A 20,057-nucleotide genomic window follows, 5' to 3' on the forward strand; every position below is an offset into this window, starting at 1 on the left:
CGGGAATAGTTACGAGCCGGAATCAGCAGTGACATACAGACAAGACAGATGAAAAGTGGTTGCATCTCTGTCTCGACAACCGCTAAAGAGTCAGATGAATCTCGGTGTGTGCCATGCTTGAATATACATACTGTACAAATACACGTCTAAGTCGCCATCAGTGAAACTCGGCCTCCACCCGTCCATACCGCACCCCGTCCACCTTGAGCTCAAAGCCCAATCCCGCACTGTCCACAATCATCTCCAGCGTAAAGTCGAGGTTGTCGAATTCCACCCCTCGCGTCGTCGTCAGCCTGGTGAATAGGCTCCTTGGCACGGCGTTGAGATCCGTCGTCAGCGTGCACACGTTGATCAGGTCCCTTGTGTATGCCGCAGGCGGCTCGTCGGCGTCACACGCAATCAGGTCGTCGGTCACGATGAGCGACTGGCCAGGCCGGAAGTTGCGCGTGTAGTGGAAGGCGATGGGCGATAGGGGAGAAAGCGACTCGCCCTGTAGATTGTCAGTATTAGGCGGGCGGTGAACGCGGAGGAGAGAGAAGTCAGAGGATAAGTCGAGCATGGCATGAAGAGACATAGACAGAAACAAGAGAACTAGAAGAAAAAGACAAAAGCACAAACAAGAACAAATCAAAGACACGATCAAACTCACCTTGGCAATGTGCCACTGCATCCGGTCAGACACCATCCACCGCTCCCACAGCGGCGACCAGTACCGTTCGCTCACTGAGTGCTTCTCCTCGTCGTACACCGTGGCAAACGACGTGCCGTAGTGCATCCTCGACTTGCGCGAGATGACCATGTTGCCCTCCAAGCCCCGGAGCACCGCGCCGCGCACCACGGCCGTCCATGCATACACCGGCTGCATCACCTCGATCGACCCGACGTCCTGCGGCGTATTCGCGGTGGCGTGTGTCGGCCGCTCGCTGTACGGGGGCGGCGCCGCGCTCGAAAAGTGCGCCTTGAGCCGCCGGTACAGATAGTCGCTCTGCCCGAAGCCGCCCACTAGCACGATGCCCGACACGATGCCGCCCTTGGCTCGGAGGCCCTGCACCTGGCCCTGCACCAGATCGCACACTTCCTTGACCACTGGCTCAAAGATGTCCTTGATCTGCTCTGCGCTCATGACCATGAATCCTGAGTCGAGACCCGCCTCTTCGTCATCCGGGAGACCGGGGAAGCTGGAACAATCAGCAAGAGTTGCAGATGATGCACCAAGACAGCAGGCACTTACGGGACATTAATCTCCTGGTGCTCGTCCTCGTTAAAGTTGCGCTTGACAAATTCTTCAAAGTACCGCAGGCCCATCTGCCACGTCTTGCCCTTTTTCGTCTTCATCTCGTCGAACCGGGCCTGGCCCAGCCTGGTGCGAACATGCTCCTCGAATCTGTAGTTTAGAAAGGCGCTTCCGCACAGCCCGCCCGTTCCCACGGCAGACTCTTCGACCCGTAGCGGTTTCAGGGATATGATTTTGTAGGCAATCAGACTTGCGGATACTCGTTAGCTCTGCTTGATAACACATCAGTTCGATGTCAACTCACTCGACAGTTCCACCGCCTGCATCGCACACGATGAAGTTGTCACCAACATTCAGGTGGTTCGGCTGGATCGCCTTGAGGGTATACATAGCCGCGGCCTCCGGCTCGCTAATCATCTGAATCTCGGAGCGGCTGCCCATGCCTGCCCGCTCAGCCGCCTGCAGCGTCGTGTTCTTTGCCGCATCGCTCCAGACCGCCGGGCACGTCAGGACGAACTCAACCTTTGTCGACGCCATGAAGGACTCTCCGTAGCGCCGCGTCAGGGTGTCCATGGTGTGCTTGTAGATCTGGGTAAGGTAGTCGCTGACGGCGTCCATGACGTTCTTGTTGAACTTTTTCAGTTGTGCCGCCGTGTCGAGCGGACTGACGTAGAATGGAAGCTTCTGGGAGCGATCGAGGAACAGCTTGATGCACCGCAGCCGCGACTCGTCTGGTTTGAACTGGAACCCCCATTTTACCGTGGGCTCGGTGTCGGGGGTGGCGTTGGGCGGGAAGCTGTATGCAATCTCCGTCGGGACCTTGTCTGAGGTGATGCCGTTGCCGCCCGGCCACGTCTTGATGATTTCAACATCGTCTGGAGTTGATGTATAGACAGCAGCGACACTAACAGCGTCAGCATGGAATCAGAGCACGGTCTCGACTATCCATTTCTTGTCGTATCTCATCTTATAAGATCACTCACCCTGAAAACGTTGTGCCGAAATCCACGCCCACAATCAACCGATCGCTCATCGGCGGCTGCTCCCTCGTCGGCTCCCTGACCGGCCCGTTGATGGCCTCTGTTGAGCTCGGCGGCGTGTAGCTCGTAAAATAACTCCTGCTCTCCTGATTGCGACGGCTGGCGCTCGTGCGCACCGGCAGACTGAGGTTCTGCATCTCTTTGCCAATCCCGACTCACAGTGCCCTCGATAACGTACAATCTCAGTATGAGGCTCCGGCGATATCGTGGTAGTAGGCGTCTTGTTCGAATATGGTGGTTCCTCTGGTGTTTAGCTCCTGGTGAGCACACCACCACTCATGTGAAATACCCGACCTGCTGAGCCCCTCTTCGTCCGACTCTCCTCCCACCGCTGCAGAATATGGCCGACGAGAGTGAAGATCCAATCCACGGATGAGGCCTCGGTACTAAACAGTCGCTGGCCAAGGGAATAGATGACAAAGATGCCGAGTCAAATCGCTTCAGATGCCACGTAGATAGATGGTGAGGTAGATGCCGAACAGTCGTCACTGCGCCGACAAGACAGTCATGAGAGCCGATATCGTCGCAACGCTCGTCGTCCAAGGAAAGTCGATACTCTGATCCAAAGCAAGGTACCCTGAAAAGGCCAAAAGGCCGCCGTCAAGCTCGCGCTCCTCAGCAGATATAAATGTCCATGCCCATGAGAACTCCTGGCCCTGGTGAAGCAAGTGCTGTAGAGATACCACCCGGAAAGGAGCCCACAGTCCCGTCCCGAGGCAGACCAATAAGACGAAGACAAATGATAGACACGATGCAATGAACAGTCCCGTTGTCTAGTAATTCTGTTGCCTGATGGTCCTTTTTGTCGGCTTCTGTGTTGCAGTCTCAGGTCGCTTTTTCCTTGTCGAGGCTGCCTTCAGCTGAGTGGCCCGTTTCAACACGCAAATATCAATCCGCCTTGTTCCTTCTTTCCTTCTTTTCCCTCCTGCCTCTCCGTTTCTCCGCCTGAACCAATTTGGCGCCACCACGTGACCTCGATCCTGCTTACTTCAGCACCCGCCCCCCACCCTGTCCGCCTCCCCCAGAGCCTCAAATCCCCCTGATGTTCATCTGTGCAACGCTGTCTCCGTACAAATACACCGCTTTTGCGGAGTGCATGTGGCCACTTGCATGTACCTGTACTTGCACTCAACATCACCATCACCATCACGGAGGCATCACAGGACAATACGCTCAATGAATTAGTCTAGAATCACAGTGATCAAGTGGTGACGTGGCGCAGCAGCATCGGACAAGGGCTGTAAGGCTGCCAGATTTCGGCGTGGAGCCTCGGAAGTTACCAGCACTGCCTGACTCCTTCAAATCTCTGCTTATATCCCAAGCCCCCCTTCATCGCGTACTCGTAAGCCAGGCAACAACAAAACACACACACGGACTCTGCAGCATGCAGCATCAGAATTGCTGCCTTCTCTAGCCGAGGATGAACATGTCTTCTAAGTTACATACCGCATACTCGTACTCAATGAGAAATTGTACCTCAGACGAGCAAAGATGTCGTCCTAGCCGTCTCTGATACCACGTCTCAACCCCTGTCCCAAAGACACATCACTTCCCCTCATCAACACCATGAATGAAAGCTTTGCGTGCACAGAGCGACTGTCAATGCGCTTATCAAGAACACAACGACATGTCTGCACACTCCGAGTCTGTACTAATTCGTCTATACTTCAATACCTACCTCTACGAAGCACTACGCTCAACTACGCATGAGGCCTCGTACAACAAGTGGTCAATCATACAATCCCATGGCTGCTTCTTGCCTCTTTCTATTATCCAAGGAAACTGATGATGCGGCATATGAGGATAGCATCTCATGAACAGCTGTGCGTCTTTGGCCCGGTCGTCTTCCCTGTCCTCGCCAGGTTGGAGGTCATCGATCACATTGGATAGACAATCATGAGCAATAGAGTTGCTCCGAGGGCGCTATCCGCTACACTTACACGGACAACCAACCAGACACAGCAGACAACATCCCGGAAAGCACTTGACTGTCTTTGTGTCAATGTAGGAAAGCAAGTCATCGTCCATGCGGCATTTGTGAGGATATGGAAAGCAAAAGATATTGGCGGCTTCATCGGCAAGCCCGATGCACTGGTCGTAAATCCTCCATACCGCTCTGTTCAAACCGATGTTCTATAAGCGGCTGGACGGGTGCAATTCGAACTTTACCTGTCAAATATCTCTCGACATCATCTTGTCCAGTGCATTGCAGAAAGCGAGTTTATTCCGCGACTGCCAGGTGCTCTGTTCTGTTGGGACTCCCCCCTCCAACTCTTGTCTCTATCGTCCTCTCAACCCAACTTCTGATGGCGCCAGGACTTCTCTGTTTGTAATCCCAACGTCTCAACCAATGTTCCATCTCGTAATCTTAGCACCATATCCAACGCCTCCCTTCAAATGCCAGGGAATTATCCCCTGCCTCGGTGCCCATTCAGCCATTTTCATCATTGGCAGCAAGATACCCTCAAGCCTAAGGCGAGGATTCTCAACGACAGCGGTCCCCAGGCTACGACTTATGATGAGGAAGCATCTTCAACTCACTCGGAAGGAGACTTTCCCCGCTCAGCCATTTGTCTGACTCCTCAGGCTCTTGTTGGATTTTCCAATACCTGAGGTGAGGACCCTCAGTAACATCGCATACGACTTTTACGCGAGTTCTAACGATGAGGAGAAAGGAATAACCTCATCCGGTCTGTAAGGAGACATATTGCTCACTTAGCCTTTGACTGAACTCCTCAAGTCTCCTGTAGGGAAAACCTTTAGCTTCCGACCTCTCCACGTAACTCTCATCTGGCAACAGGATATCCCAATCCCTGAGTTGAGGACCCCCGAGATGATGAATCATGCCTTAGATACGACTTTGGAGAAGCAGCCCAGGGTACCTGTAAGAGGGGAATAAAACAAAGGTTGGAAAGAGTGCAAGCGATGTGTCTTATATACCCTATGTTAAGCTTTTCTGGGCTTTGCAGCCTCACTCCCGTTGTGTAGCCAGGCAGACCTGACGACCCAGAATCGGTAAGTTGACTTTCCACTGAGGCAGCGCCTCTTCACCATGTCGTCAAAACGTGGCATAGCATGGAACTTGATACGGAGGGATCCTCCAGGTGGTTAAGCGACCTTTACACGTCTGTCTGGCTGTTCCAAGGCCTGGTGGCCGAGCTATACCACGCCAGTAATGAGCAGTCGGTGGAGTGGGAGATGCACGCAAGATAATTACAGAGGAGAAAAACACGTCACGATAACATTGAAGTATCTACCTTTGCTGACTTCTCTCATAGGCACCTACAACAACGAGAGCATGCTACAATGCCTCGAGACCAAGGTACACACAACTAAATCAGGATGTCGTGAGTGGCATATGATCATCATATTTATCGCATCCAGCTCCGAGGAAGCTGCATATGCTTTAAAACCTCTCATTCCCAAACACGAGAGAGCCGCACAAAGGCCGCAGATATCTCATCAACTGGCCTTTTGCCCTGCTCAATCAAGTAAGGGAGAAGACAGAAGACCATGTGTAGCCTTCCCCAAGGCTTAGCGTTCAGCCCTGGAATGGAATCATAGGGGCAACCGCCGCGGACTTGTCCTGATGCCTTTCTCAGGTCGTCTCGTGCTAGTATATAGCGCAAACAAGGCATGTTTCTCGGGTTCAGAGAAGAAGTCTACAGGGCTCCTTGGAGATCGAGGACAATGTTGTATCGGGTCCGTGTACTCCCTTGGAAAAAGTGTCAGCGACGACGGGCAGTCATTAAGCTGTCTTCATCTGACCATCTAGAAATGCATGGAATCTTTGGCTAATAACCCAGGAGTAAGCATTCTCAAGATCATCGACGCAAAAGCCATGTTGCCTCAAAGAAATTGGTAACCTCTATCCACCAATCCCAGATTTAAGCAATGCAGCCCAAGCCCATGGAAATCCCACATTCAGTAACTCGCCAATCGTCTTACCAACTGCTCTCTTTTCTACCGGCAAGAGAGTTCCAGACGGAGTAAACAAGGCGGGTAAGCTAGAGAGGTACGTCAATCTTTAATACCTTAGATGTCCAACGCAGTTCAGTACTCCAAATGCTTCAACTTCTTTTGCTTCAACGCCTTAGACCTATTCAGATAATCCTGTACGCGCAGGACGACGACGACGAATCCAGTTGAACATGAAAACCATGCTTATACACCCAACGCAGCACCAAGCTAATATATAATGTAATGACTACCTCGCCTTCTCTCACTAGAGCATTACACAGCCTTCAAACCAAACCAATACTACTTACTTCAACCCTCCCAAAACGACATCTAGAAAATCGCAAGTTCAGACAGCCAATAAAAAAGAAATCCTTCCAAAACCCATCTCACCCCAAAACAGCCCCAACCGAAACCCCATCCTCCCAATTCCATTAAACCGCCAAAGGAAAAAGGTAAGGTACATACTAATAGGTGGAAGTAATTATCGATGATGTTGAGAGGAGGGGCGGTGCCGCTGCGTCTTTCAATTCTTTGCTAGTGATGCAGAAAGCGTCCCACTTGACCATCCCCAACCACGAAACGAACGCATTATTGACATGTACGATATGCGTCAAAATGGAGTCCCCTCTGCATTAGCCGTAGTGGTAAGATAGTCATACTACCAGCATGGGGTGTGACGGAGTATCTACATCAGGTTAAGAAAAGGTATTACGGAGTAAGAATACAGATAAGGTAAAGTGAGGTCAGTCGGTAAGAATGCTCAAGGTCTCCAAAGGTATGCGGTAGGCGTGACAAGGTGCAGCGAGCCTTGAACACTTCGGGCATCAATATTCATACACTGAATGCACCAAAAGTAAGCGAGCATGTTCTGTTCTCTCCTACTGGTACTAAGGTATTAACTGTAAGCAACCGGCTTTGATATATAATAACAGCCGCCAGTACCTAAATCAAGCAACAAAGCACAAGGGAAAACGCTGCGCCCCGTCCCCAACTTTTAGATCTACTTCGATGATACTCCTCTTCAATTCTTATTCTGACTTCTTGGTATAGGAAAATAAACGACGTGACAAAGGAAAAGAGGAAAAAAAAGGAAAAAAATATGGAAAGATGAAAAAAGAAAAGATACACAGTGTACTATGTGAGGTATATGTGAGGTAATCTGGCTTCAAGCAAGGCGAGAGCCAAGCTCGCCCGTCTTGATTTCAGTCTATATAGATGGGGGGTATTTCGAATTTGCCATGACAAAAACTTTGCTCAAAAATGTCCAAATATGCCAATATCGAAGTGAAAACGAATCTCCAAATCAGATCCAAACAAACAAAGAAAGGTATATATAAGTCAATCAAAGTAAATCCAAGGCGTGGCCTCGAAAAACCCTCCCAAGGTTTGATATACGGTACCTGGTATGTAGTAGAGAGTAGTGTGCGCGATGTGTGCAGTGTGTGTGTTTGTGCCAGCCGAAATACGCAGAATAAACCAAAACAGCGAGTTTTTGATACCCCAAGCAGAAATGTCGAGAAAAATGATATGATGGTCGACCCGTCGACTCAAGACTCAATGAGCGAGGAAACACGTGCCGCAAACCAACACCAAAACACCATGTATCATGCAAGAAAAGAAGCAATAGTACACGCCATATTAATAAAACTTTTTCCTCCGCCTCACCGCTGAACGACATGTCCGAGAGAAAGGGGTAAAAAAAGGGAAAAGATTGACAAAGAGGAGGAGGAGGAGGAGGAGGAGGAGGAGGAGAGAGATGGTCCGCCCGAGGAAAGATTAAGGTCGGTTTCCCTCTCCTTTAGATACGGTTTCCGGCGGCCCAGATGCTCGCAGAGGCCGAGGCGCTCCATTCACCACCTTCGTATGGCGGGGTGGGCCACTTGTACTGGTTGGCCGTCTTCTTGCTGAGATCCAGGGGCTTCGGTGCCAGGGCTTCCGCGCCGTCGGCGTAGAGCAGCTGGTTGCTGTTGGCCGACGGTGACGGGCTGGGATACGGCTGCGACGTTGACAAGCCCAGGTTGCTTGCCGATTGTCGCAGCGACTTGGCGTTTCCCTCCAAGCGCTTCATCGCCCGCTGGGTCGAGGTGAGGACCTCGTCGAGGAGTTCGTCTTCTTCGGCGGGGGTATCGTACTGCTGGACGCCTTGCGCGGCCTGAGCACGTCGGGTGCGGCTCGATACAGGGCCGTTCCGGGCAGCGCCAATCAGGTTGTCGACGGACCTGGGCTGCTGGTAGGGCAGCGAGTGGTGGCGCTTGAGCTTGCCGGCCGCCGCAAGCTGATGCGATGGGGGCACGGGAGCGCGCGGCTCGGCGCCTTGCACGTCGCTGAGAGTCTTGTCCAGAGACTCAAACCCCTCGGCCTTTGGGACGGGGTTCACTTGCTGGTCGACAAGCATGGACGACCGGTTGCTGTTCCAGGGTCCGCATCCGACCTGTGCCTCCATGTCGTCATACGCAGGGGAAACGGGGGTCTGGTGGCGTCCGGAGAAGCGCCTCGCCCGTTTCCGAAGGTGGGAGAAGAAGCTTTCCTTGTGGGCGCTAGGAGGGGACGCAAGGCCCGACTGTCCATTCAGCGCCCGCTCGGCCTGGGCGCGGTGCATCTCGGTGTAGTTGTTGTTGCTCGAGTTTACGGAAAGCTGTCGGCCCAGCTTCTTGCTCTTGTCCTGGCTGTCGGCGTTGCTGTTGGCACGCGCCGTCACGGCGTCGGAAAGGGGCGAGATGGGCTTGATGGAGGGCAGGATCGGCATCGGCGCCACTCCCGACAAGCCACTCGCCCACGTGCTCCGCTTGGCTTTGGCGGCTTGCTTGGTGGAAGAGACGTCGAGAGTGCTGGAGGTCTGGACGGGGGACGGCTGGGAGGGGGCCACGACGACGGTTTCGGGAATGTCGCTGCGGCCAATGAGGGACTTGCGGAACCAAGACGGCTTGGAGACGGAGTTTGAAGGGGCCAGGCCCTCCTTGGAGTTGCGGCTGAGGTCGGACTGCTTGCGGCCCAGGATCTTGGAGGCCGACGACTTGGGCCGCGAGGGGTCCGTGGCATCGGCGAAGTATTCGTGGTTTAGGGACTGCGTCGACGTAGGACGGTTCTTGGGATCCCACATCAGGCACCAGGTGACAAAGTGGCTCAGGGAAGCGGGCCACTGGGGCGTCTGCAGGATGGTGTCCATGGCATGAGGAGCCATCTTGGGAAAGGAGAAGCCCAGCTTCGAGGCCAGCCTGGTGCCCTCGCGCCACTCGCCTCCTCCGACGCGGGCGCCGGCCTTGTTGTACCAGTTTCCGGGGCTGCCCATGATCTCGCACACCCTCCACACCTGGTCGACCTCGTTTCCGCCGGGGAAGAGGGGCTTGAGCGTGGCAATCTCGACGGCCATGGCGCCGACGGCCCAGATGTCAACGGGTGCCGAGTACTCGCCGGCGCGCAGCAGGACCTCGGGGGCGCGGTACCATCTGGTGGACACGTAGGTGGTGTAGGGGAGCTTGGAGTGCGTCTCGCGGGCGAGGCCAAAGTCCGCCAGCTTGACGGTATATGTGGGAGGGGTCGAGGGCGGTGTGACGAGGGCTGAGTATCGGCGGAAGGAGTTGGAGGTGTCCTGGTGGGCGGACGTGGACACGAGGATGTTCTCGGGCTTGATGTCGCGGTGGAAGAAGTTGTGGGAGTGGATGTGCTCGAGGCCCTGCATGATCTGGAAAAGGATGCTCTTGACGCTGGCGTTGTCGAGATACTTGTGGTCTCTGGCCTTCATCAGCTGGTACAGGTTGCCCTCCATGTACTCCATGGCAATGTGCAGCTTCTTGGTGAAGGGATCGAGGAAGATGTCGAGGGCGGGGACGAGATGGGGATGCGGAGGCAGGGTGCGCAGGAAGACGACTTCGCGCAGCTCGAGGCACGGCGAGAGCGACTCGAACGTCTTCTTCATGGACTTGATGGCAACCTGCGGGTGCTGTCAGCAACGGAGTCCAGTCCAATCCACATCATCCAAAATCCACGGCGGTCGGGTGTCTTACAAGAGTGCCTCGGCGGGCCACGGCGGCGCCCGCAGTCCGGGTGCGAGCCAGGACGACGCTGCCAAAGCTGCCGTCGCCAATCTCTTTGACCACCTCGAAGCGGTCCTCGAGCGCCATGGTGCCGTGAGGCTGTTGCCGCAGCGTCATCTCGACGGTGGCTGTCATTGCTACCGGCCGGTAGAGTTCACGACTAAGACGGGATCGTGGCGGCGCTATCAATCAGGGCGCAACTGCAGCTCGACTAAAGGAATTGCAGGTAGAAACGACCAGTCGAATTATGTCGAGAGGAAGGTAAAGAGGTGAAAAAAAGACAAAACACCTATTGGCCCGCAAGAGATGAGCTCTATCGCAGAGCTACGGATCGTTTATCGTGGCATTCAGGTAGGGGAAAGGGGGCAGAAGAGAGGATAAACGGCAGCAGGTTATCGAGGGCTCGTCGAGGTTGATGTTTGTGTACGGAGCGGGTCGCTGACAGAGATGCTTGGGCGAGAGGATTCGAGATCGTGAAATTTCCAAAAAAGAAAAAGAAAGAAAAAAAGATGGAGGAGAGCCGAAAGGAGGTCAGTGTAAGGAGTGACTGAAGTGAGGATTGATTTCAAAGTGGATAGGCTTGGAGGTTATGAAAAGGGGAGCTCTGCAGTGTCAACGGCCCAGGCCAGGGGGGTTGGTACTGTACTTTCAGGCGCTCGAGGTACCGGCGAGGTACTGCCAACAGTGGCTAGACCCCGGACCGCTAAATTAGCAGCAGTTGGGCCTGGCTGGATTGGGGAGCCCGCTTCGGCTTGGCAATACGAAGGGACGAGATGAGGGTGCGGTGCTTGTGCTGTGCAGTGATAGTAGTCCAGAGGTTGATGGTGAGCAGCAGGTGAGCCAAGAAGTGAGATTGGGAGAGAGAAGTGAGAGGAAATGAGATGAGATGAGAGAGAGAGTGAAGAGGCAGAGATGAGGCAGAGATGAGGCAGAGATGAGAGAGGGGAGAGGGAGATGGGCGAGTGGGAGAGGGCGGCGAGGATTGGTGAGCAAGGAGCAGCGAGAGGGAAAGAGGGTCAAGGCATCGCCAGGGTGCGAATCTCTCTTCCTTTTCCGCTCTGTTTTCCCTGCCTTTTGCTTCGCGGGGAGACAAGAGCCAAGATGCAGTGGCCAGCGCTGCATTGGCTGCCGGCGAGCTTTCAACCGGCACCTTTGGCAGCCAATCCGCGGGTACGGGGCACCAGACTCTGCAAAGAGCCAGCATCAACACCAGCACCAGCACCAGCGCATTTCCAGGTCCGGGGGGTTGAAGGGCGTGTCGCAGACGAGCCAAAGAACGAGCAGCGGCAGAACAGGCCAGGCTGGGCTGGGCGAGGGTGCCGGCAGGGGGTTGGAAAAGATGGGCAATTGAGAGAGAAGAGGGTGAAAATGAGCGTGCAGGAGGGAGCAACGAGCGTGTACCAGGTACGAGGTACTTGCTGAGTCGCCGGTCCGTGCTTTTCTTCTGTTTTATCGTGAATTTCATTTTGGTTTTTTTTTTCCCCTTACATTTTCCGTTTCTTTTTCCTGTCTTAGTAATCCTTTGTGCGTCCTCACAGCCCGCGCAAGCACACTGAAAGGGACATGATGCCAAAAGCGAAAAGAAGAGACTCCGCCATGGCCTGAGTTGTCGCCCGTCAGTCATCTACCTAGGTATCACGCAGAGCCTGTGCGAGCAGTAATACGACTACAAGTACAACCCGCGAATGGACAAAATCCACACAGGCAGCGAGAGGCGCCACGATGCCTGCAGGCAAAGCGAGCGGTCCAGGCCAGCTCTGGCTATCATGGGGTGGTCGGTCATGCCATGGGCTCGACAGGGCAGGGATTCAGGCAGGCTCCGCCGCCGCCGTTCGCATGAATGGGCGACTCTCTGGCCGCTGTGATTGATTGATTGATTGCTTGTACTGCGACGATTCAAGCGGTAGTACGAAGCTCATGCAGACGAGCGAGATGCACAAACGCTGACAGACGGCGAGCTATGCTGAAAAAATGGCATCGTGACCCTGAAGCCGGCAGCCATCGTCCACCTTTGGGCGTCCATGGCGGGCGGCGCAAGTACCGATACGCGATCCCGCAGGCTCAGGATATGCAGCTGCTCGACGCCGGTTGACCGCACTTTCTCTCGACGACGGTGCAGTAGCTTCAGGTTAGAGCACCTGTAGCTCCCATTGTACTCCACGTTGAGAATTGTACATGGCCGGTGCCTCATCAAGCTGCTCATCCGCTCATCTGGTCTGTTCTCTTCATCCCAACCTCCCCGCAGCAGCAAGCAAAGGTGCAAGTACAGGTACTGAAGCCTGTGCCGCAGTGCTGCTAATCAGCGCCACGCCGCTCTTCCGCAGCCGCACGCCGGTAGCTGTACCAGCTCAACTGCTGCAACTGCAGGCCATTGTTTCGGTACTGGTACTTGAAAACGTGGACAGCACCTGACGGGAAGTCGCGCCACACTATGCCAGGAAAAAGAAAGCAGGAAAAAAGGGGTCCTCCGGGCGCTGCAATTTATCAAGTGGGCCTGGAATCTACCGCAGAACTTCCTTTTGTCACGCTCAAATTGTCCAATTTGCGTGGCCGACAAGGATTCACGGGAAGCGCACCAGAATCGAAAATTTCAAGAGGCCGCTGGCGAGATCGTTCTCTGGTTGTTCTTCTAGCCTTTCCTTTTCGCTTCCCCTGCTGGGGCGGGCAAGGGTGCTTTGTTGAGCAGCTCCGGCTCGCTGGTCTGCTGCCGCGGCATGCCTGGTGCCTATCCAAGTCATTGACGGCAGGAAGATCAATGAGTCCATAGGATTTCGAACCGATACAGCGCTGCTCACTGGTATCACGGCAGACAGATACTTCTAACTACATTACCTACCGTGCTAATATCAGCAGGTATCTACATAGCGGCCTCGAACCGTGAAGCAGCCTGGTCTTGTCCCTTCTGCTTACGCGCGTTCTGATGGCAAAGGGACCACACGCACTGCTTGTCCTGGCAACAGCCGTGAACTGAACGAGTCGCATCTACATCCGAATCGCCTCCCCGAGTACATCCGCACCACGCCTTTACATACAAGTACACGGTGACCATGTGTTCCTACACCCACTCGAGAGGGTGCAGAAGAGGGCCCGGACAGGGCGACCGTCCTGGTGCCAGCACAGCAACAGTCGGACGCAGCCAGCGCTCCCGGGGCACATGCTGCCGTGCTCCTATTCGTCATTATTGTGCCCGTTGCCGGGGGGTTCTCTCTAGGATCCACGAGCCAGTAAAATGCCGGGGCCCGCGGCCACTCATCAGTTCGTCAAGTTCACGTTGCTCATGGAGTCGCTGGACATGTGCTTGTGCTTTTACAAACAGCCGCGCAAATGGTACTCTGCTGGTTGCTACAGACCGAGTCTGCGATCAAGTCGACTTCACGGCGATGCTGGTACCTTGCCTTTCTTCGCACGTGTGATACAGCAGCCTCTTCATTTCACAGAGCATCAAAATCCATCTCTTCCCACCAGCTGCATAAGCGAAGGCACTCACACGCGACGCTGCTCAAACGCGAGAGGGGCCCCCGCCGTCGCTAAACCACAAAGAGCAGCAACTTCAAGCCTCTCTAGCCCCCTTTGGGTATAGACGATCTCATTAGGAAGTCCTGCCATGTTTCAATTCCAGCGCAAGTGCCAAAGTACGGAGATACCTGCCATGACTCCGTACGAAGTCTCTGCCAAAGTATCTTCTCACCATCTGTGCTGTGCGGATTCTGGTCACCTTGTCGGGCGGTTTGGTGTGAACTTTCGCACCAGGCGAATTCGGTGCGCAGCTCTTCTCTGCTTTGGCGATCCGGCCGGTACTTCTGATGGCCGCTTGGGCGGGAGCGAGATTGGAGGTCATTTGATCGGCCCCAACGAAGCTCCTTGTTTATTTCCAGCGGCGCGGTTCATCACGGCCTCGCCTTGCCATGCTGAGCTGTACAGACTGGAGTAATAAAGCACTCGCAGTATCTCCAGAGGCAATCTTGCTTAGCTCTTTGGAAGCTCCAGGCAGCTTCAAAACCGAACAGAGCAATACACTTGATCCAGCCGTAAGTCAAGCTTCACCAAAACAAGACAACTCCCATGCATCATTTTACAGCTGCGCCCTACTGCGATGACCAAACAGTCCACAACTGGCAAGGATGGGCAGAGAAACTGTCAACAGCTACAAGCTTGGCTCTGGCTTTGGGTGGGCGGTCTCTTCCAGCCCTCCGGGTCGTGACGGCTCGCTGCCGCGACGCGGAAGCATGCCTTGACAGGTCATGTCATACTACTCCGTACGCTCGGCGGGGATCCTGCTTTTTGACTTTTCGCCTCCTGCTCCCTCGCGTGAGTGTGTGTCTGTGAGTATTATCCCCTTTTTCCATTTATTACTGCCTGGCAGCAGCAGCGCCGATTTGTTGCAGGACTTGATGGGGGTGAGAAGATCTGGTAGGTACATGTACCTGGGATTGGGGGCCGTCAAGACTTCTCTGTCTCTGCCTTTGATGAGCGCCTACTGCAGGTTCGCATGTACCTTACTTGTGTGAGAAGTAACCTTGGAGGTGTACTTACAGAGGACGGCTTGGGATTGTCTGCAGCCTCGCATGAAAGCCTGACCGGAAAGCCTGGAATCGGTCTCGTCACACGTCTACGACTGGACAAACAGACAAAAAGGGTGCCTTGGTGGCGGCTATTACCTTACGTGGAAAGACAGAAAATAGACACAGAAGATTCGTGTCACATCAACAAAGCCGGGCAGGCGTCCAGTTTGCCGCGCCAGCTACCAAGACCAAGCAGTCGCGGCGCCAAACCACCGGCCGTGTCTCACACTTTTTGCGCCTTTCATGGGGCTGACGAGAGACATAAAAGAAAATGAGCGAGAGGAGCGGGTGCTTGGTAATTGGTAACTTGTAAGTACCACAGTCCGGGTTGAGTTGTGCCTGGATTGATGTGGGCAGAAATTCCGGGTTGCCATTTTCTCGTCTGTCGGCCAGGGCCGGACTGCCTGTTCGAGAAGAAGGCTCCGTTGGTGATTCGGTGTACTCGGTTCCTTTTTGGTGACGTTGCAACTTGATGATGTTCGAATTCCCTTAGTCAAGGGAGGGAGAAGAGAGCATTAAGCTCGCCACTACTGATGCAACTTTGTTCACAGCAACTCGTAGAAGTGTGTGAGAGTCACCTACGATGGGATGGGAAATCCAGCACTCTGAGATCCTCAACTCCAGCTGCCAAAGCAGCAGCCCCCCCTTCCCCCAACCTGTGCCAGTAGTTCCGCATGGCCGGTATTGGGTCTTGCTGCCAGGGCCTGTGCCTTCTCCTCTCCCCTGCATCTGGGCTGCAGCGGCTGCGACTCCCGATGTCTTTCTTTTCCACCCACTAGCAGCATTTGACCGCGGGACGGCAAACCCCTGACAGTCATGCCTTTTGTATGTCAAGCACCCTGGTGGCATGGCAAATCTCTCTTACAAGGAAGAAATAAAGAGAGAATTGCACGAGAGAGAGAGAGAATGAGAGCTGATCCGTGCGGGAGACCCGGGGAATCGTGCCGCCCGCATGTCTGAGCTGCATGTCATCGGCCTGGGGAGCGTCCAGAGGCTACTTTCGTAACACAGAGCGGCTTGACGTGCTACCTAGAAGGGCCTCGAAGTAGCTGGAACCCAGGAATAGCTGTAGGCTTGAAAGTTTGGTACATTGTCTGGTATGACACACCGACACCGTACCTGAGTGCCTCCCGCTGTGGCGTCGATGCCAATGCTTTTCAGCTGTGAGGGAACAATGACTCCGTCCCAGCCTTCGGTGCCTGAGACGGTGGCGATATCTTCTGTTTCCCTTTTTTTTTTTTTTTTTTCAATGTCGTGTTGGTGGAGTGGAGATCAGGTGCTTTGAAGGCTGGGAGACGTGGATGGAAGAGTAGTACTAGGTACCTAGTAGTAGTATGTATAGCAAGGCTGGGACTTGTCCGTTCCCCTTTCTTTGTCTACATGGTCTATTCTAAGAGGTGATGAGATCGGGACTATTGATAAGACCATATGTAAGAAGCACATCAAGTATCTCAGCATAGAGTTGTAGCAGCCCTTTGACAGAGCAAAGGGGAGCTGATGATCGAGTCATTGCAACGGCATTGCCCGTTTCACGGCATGCCGGGCGCTGCTCTGCGTTGATCTCCCAAGTTCGCCATTTGCCTCCCGTAGCCCAATCATTATTAACGCTCATCCTTGGATCAATGTCAGCACGATAATCAAGTCGATACACACTCCCGGGAATTGAAAGACCCGGGAAACATGTTTTCAGTGGGAGTGGCCTTGTCTTTCAATTGAGACCTAGGATTCTGATGTCCTTGTAGTCGAAAAGTACATGTAGAGGACATGGGGCCCCAATATCAAACAACATGTTGCCAGCTTTTAGCCCCCCCCTGTCCAATCCCAGGAGTTCATTGCTGCAAAATCTGGTGGTTGTGGCCTGAGTGTCGAGCGTTGCGAAACAAGGCAGTGGAATTGTCTCGTTTCGCCTGCTCAGCTGTTTAATTCGAGGCTAATTCGTTGCTGTTGACATTGGCGAGCGCTTTTCGACGTAGCGTGACAGATGGCCAAGTCTCATCTCGCCTGCAGTTTAGATGGATGATGGGAATCCCGGCTTGGCGGACCCAGGCCATATCTATAAATGATTCTACTCTCTCAATAGTCGAGGTTGCTTGCGCGCACGGCGCACGTGTTGTTCATTTCGGTATGCGGGTGATGGGCCGTTTAAAAGCAGGCTAATAACTGTTAAATTAACGTTATCTTGAGTTGTAGGGTGGTTGTGATTTCGGGCTCCCGACATCGTTCAACCTTCTAATAGCATTTAGAGGTTCTCGTTGACTACTATCGTCACTTCACGCGAACAGCAGCAGTGCTCGCTGAATGAAAGAGCTTCAATGTAAAGAGTCCTATTGGAATGGTGCTGATGGCATAATGGTGGGAATGCTTGCATAAAGAAGTTGGTGTTTTGATTGTCGCATGAACAAAGCAAGTCGGAAGCGGCTCCGGAGATGTCCTCGAAACTCTCCATCAATGCAGGGTAGTTGACCAACAATCGCAACTCCAGCTACTAGACGTTCCCATGGGGAACATCAAATGTGGACTCCGTTCTTCGTAAAGTCGAGTAGACAAATTCCAGGAAATTCTGAGTCGAGTCTGATATTTTGTCGGGATTGTGAATTCAACCGTAGTCTTGCCTGTTACTAGCATCATGTATGATGGGATTATCAATCCCAGAGTGTGGTCTTCTCTCAACGGAAAGATGCAACCATGAAAGAAGCAACATCACGATACAGACGTCGATGAACCCCCAGACATCTGGCATCCTAGATAGTGAAAGCTTTCACAATCCGGACGAGAAAGCCACAAACTGTCAGCTCTCCTCTTGTCTGTAGCGTGACCACCTTTGCTCCCAGTGAATACAACTTGCCCAGAGTCGGATGCAAATCCTATGTGCATTCACTCGAGCATAGAAACAACAAAACGACTCTCCTACCTGCTGTCCTGCGTTCACCAGTATCCTGGTGCCACCTCAGATGAAGTTGACACGCTGCCAAACTCGTCAAGTGCGCATCTGTAATCGCACATACTGGCATAGAGGCTCTTTGTTAGGCCTCCTCCCTTCGGCTGCCTGCAGCTGCACAAGAGAACAATAGCAGCGCCGCTATCGAGCAGCTTTTGAAGCATCTGCTTTGCGAATCTTGATGCCTGATATTGGCGCCTTGGCTGCCACAAGGCAAACATTGTGAGAAGCAACATAAACGGCAGCCTCGACCGCCGTGCTCCTGCCGTGATTCAGAGCAGAGCGGACAAGGCCCTTTATCCTTCTCTCCTTCTCTTTTTGCACTTTCACTTCTTCCTCCTCCTCCTTCACCTCAGCCTTGCATCCTTTTTCTTCCTACAAGATCATTGCAAGCAATATCGCACGGCTCCTCATTTGCTTGCCTTGATCGCGCGGATCAAGAGACGCTCCAGCCATGGCCAGCAAGAAAGCAAACGGCACTTTCAACTTGTAAGCTCTGCCTTCCATTTCACTGCATTGCTCTCGTGTTTGAGTTACACCCGAAGCCTCATGTCACCTCCCGTACTCCTCCATGCCAAAAGTGCAGATTTTGACTGACTGCTTCCAGGGCGACCAAGGCAACCATCCCAACGAGGTACGACGAAGGACCCTCTGTGCTCGTGATATCACATTGCTCACACAGCCCATAGATTTCGATGCAAGGTAGGCGGAGAATGGAAGTCCATCGATGAGTTCTCCAAGAACCAGCAAAGATTCATCCAGACCAACCTGGCCGGCCGCTATCGCATCGATGCAGCCAACTCGGGCATGACCTGCCGAGAGCACTCCTCTGGTCAACGCACGGAAATGACTTGTGAGCTGTGTGGACTTGTCAAGCCCCTGGATGAGTTCAGCAGCTCCAGCAAGAGGAACAAGAGTCCTGTATGCCTCCCCGCCTCTTGGATGTTGAACACAACGTGGCTGATCTTTTCAAGCACTGCAAGAGATGCACCGCCTGGATGGAAACTCAGGAACCAGAAGTCATTCCTGCGCCTCTAGAGACTGGCCACATTTCCATCGAAGAGGAGCGTGGAGAGATGTGGCCCGCCCAATTTGTCGACGACACCGATTTCTTTTCCGACGATGTGTACCCCCAGGTAAGGTTGTACTTGATGACAAAAGGCCAATTACTCACAACACGTTAGGCTCCTGTTACGGGACTGTCGTCGCTTGGCTTGGATGAAAACGACGTGGCTTCCCTTCTTGATTCACGGTCTCAGTCTGGCGCTCCTTCGGAACACGCTGCCTCGGAGGCATCGTCGAGCCGCCCTCTCCCGCCGCATTTGAGAGGCTCCCTGGCCAGCTCGAAGAAGTCTCTGACGCCGTCGACCGACCAGCCGCATGTTGGGGCGAGCGGCAGGTCGTCGTTTGTGCAGCAACTGCCTCCTCACCTTCGCCCCTTTGGGCAGCAAGCCCTCGTGCCAGACGCTTCTTCCGACTGCGCCATCGGCAGCGAATTTGGAGACACGGGCAGCATCTCGACGGCCACCACAACAAGGGAGGCCAGAGCCAAAGTGCGCCGCATTTCGTTCAACGCTTGGGATCCGGCAGGAGTAGCGTATCGAGCTGTCAAGACAGCCACGGAAAGCTCGGCTGCAGCGACCTCGGAGGCGACGGAGAGTGAAGCTGGCGGTGCAAGTCTAAGCTCGCACAACCCAGAGACACTGGCCAGGAGCAAGTGGCCAAACCATGTAGGTCATATCCGACCTGTTGCCGATATGGGAGCTGACTTCGTTACAGGTACGCATGTCCCAGACGGAGTTGCGTCAAGTCGGTACGAACCACCACGTTGCGGCCCGGGATCCGGGTCCTGTGAGGCATCGCCCGGTGCCGCAGGTCCCGAACGTTTGCTGCGAGCCGGATGACGACGATGATGACCTTTATTGACTGCAAACTTGAGTTTCTGGGGATGGCCGTTTGGGATGACGGTATGGCCCTTTGCGTTGTATGCCCCCTTGGGCGCTTTCGGGTTTCTTTTCTTGCCCCCCCCCCCCCCCTTCTTCGTTCAGTTTCGGGTTATATCAAGGCATGAGGGACACGGCACAGGCGGATTTGCAGCATGGAACATGATTTTGAGATTTAGTCTAACAATGATGTGGATGATGTACATTTGGTTTCCTTTCCACATGCTGGTATCCAATGCCGCCCATCCAGTGCTGCTGCAGACACATGATCGTACTATACATTTGTGCATCTGAACACACTCCATGCATTCCATTTTTGCTTCCTCCAGTGCTTCCCTAGCCACTG

General features: G+C 53.8%; 3 protein-coding genes across 3 annotated transcripts; 1 reads left to right on the forward strand and 2 right to left on the reverse strand.

The window, feature by feature from the left end:
• Nucleotides 1-157: 157 nt before the first annotated feature.
• Nucleotides 158-2,411, reverse strand: BBK36DRAFT_59560 (actin-like ATPase domain-containing protein; the record flags this gene model as incomplete). Its single annotated transcript, XM_024898327.1, has 5 exons — nt 158-490; nt 650-1,178; nt 1,232-1,483; nt 1,539-2,138; nt 2,218-2,411. 5 exons carry the CDS (start codon nt 2,409-2,411, stop codon nt 158-160), a joined length of 1,908 nt encoding a protein of 635 aa, XP_024746337.1.
• Nucleotides 2,412-8,022: 5,611 nt separating this feature from the next.
• On the reverse strand, nt 8,023-10,469 carry BBK36DRAFT_146031 (kinase-like protein). Its single transcript, XM_024897533.1, has 2 exons — nt 10,239-10,469; nt 8,023-10,165 (listed from the first exon to the last, which is right to left on the reverse strand). Exons 1-2 carry the CDS (start codon nt 10,401-10,403, stop codon nt 8,033-8,035), a joined length of 2,298 nt encoding a protein of 765 aa, XP_024746338.1. The 5' UTR covers nt 10,404-10,469; the 3' UTR covers nt 8,023-8,032.
• A 7,753-nt stretch (nt 10,470-18,222) lies between these two features.
• On the forward strand, nt 18,223-19,694 carry BBK36DRAFT_1182552 (hypothetical protein; the record flags this gene model as incomplete). The annotated part of the gene is made up of 6 exons (XM_024896313.1): nt 18,223-18,257; nt 18,376-18,402; nt 18,458-18,689; nt 18,743-18,904; nt 18,953-19,498; nt 19,548-19,694. The coding sequence occupies 6 exons, from the start codon at nt 18,223-18,225 to the stop codon at nt 19,692-19,694; spliced, it is 1,149 nt and encodes a 382-aa protein (XP_024746339.1).
• Between the last annotated feature and the right edge of the window lie 363 nt (nt 19,695-20,057).

The sequence above is a fragment of the Trichoderma citrinoviride genome (genome assembly GCF_003025115.1).
Source record: "Trichoderma citrinoviride strain TUCIM 6016 unplaced genomic scaffold BBK36scaffold_14, whole genome shotgun sequence".
Lineage (NCBI taxonomy): Eukaryota > Fungi > Ascomycota > Sordariomycetes > Hypocreales > Hypocreaceae > Trichoderma > Trichoderma citrinoviride.

What these genes read in the sequence shown, in the direction of transcription:
- BBK36DRAFT_146031 (XM_024897533.1), bottom strand. Translation starts at nt 10,403, where the DNA reads ATGACAGCCACCGTCGAGATGACGCTGCGGCAACAGCCTCACGGCACC. An exon ending in TGGCCCGCCGAGGCACTCTT is followed by an intron (nt 10,166 to 10,238) that starts GTAAGACACCCG and finishes CAGCACCCGCAG; the next exon opens with GTTGCCATCAAGTCCATGAA.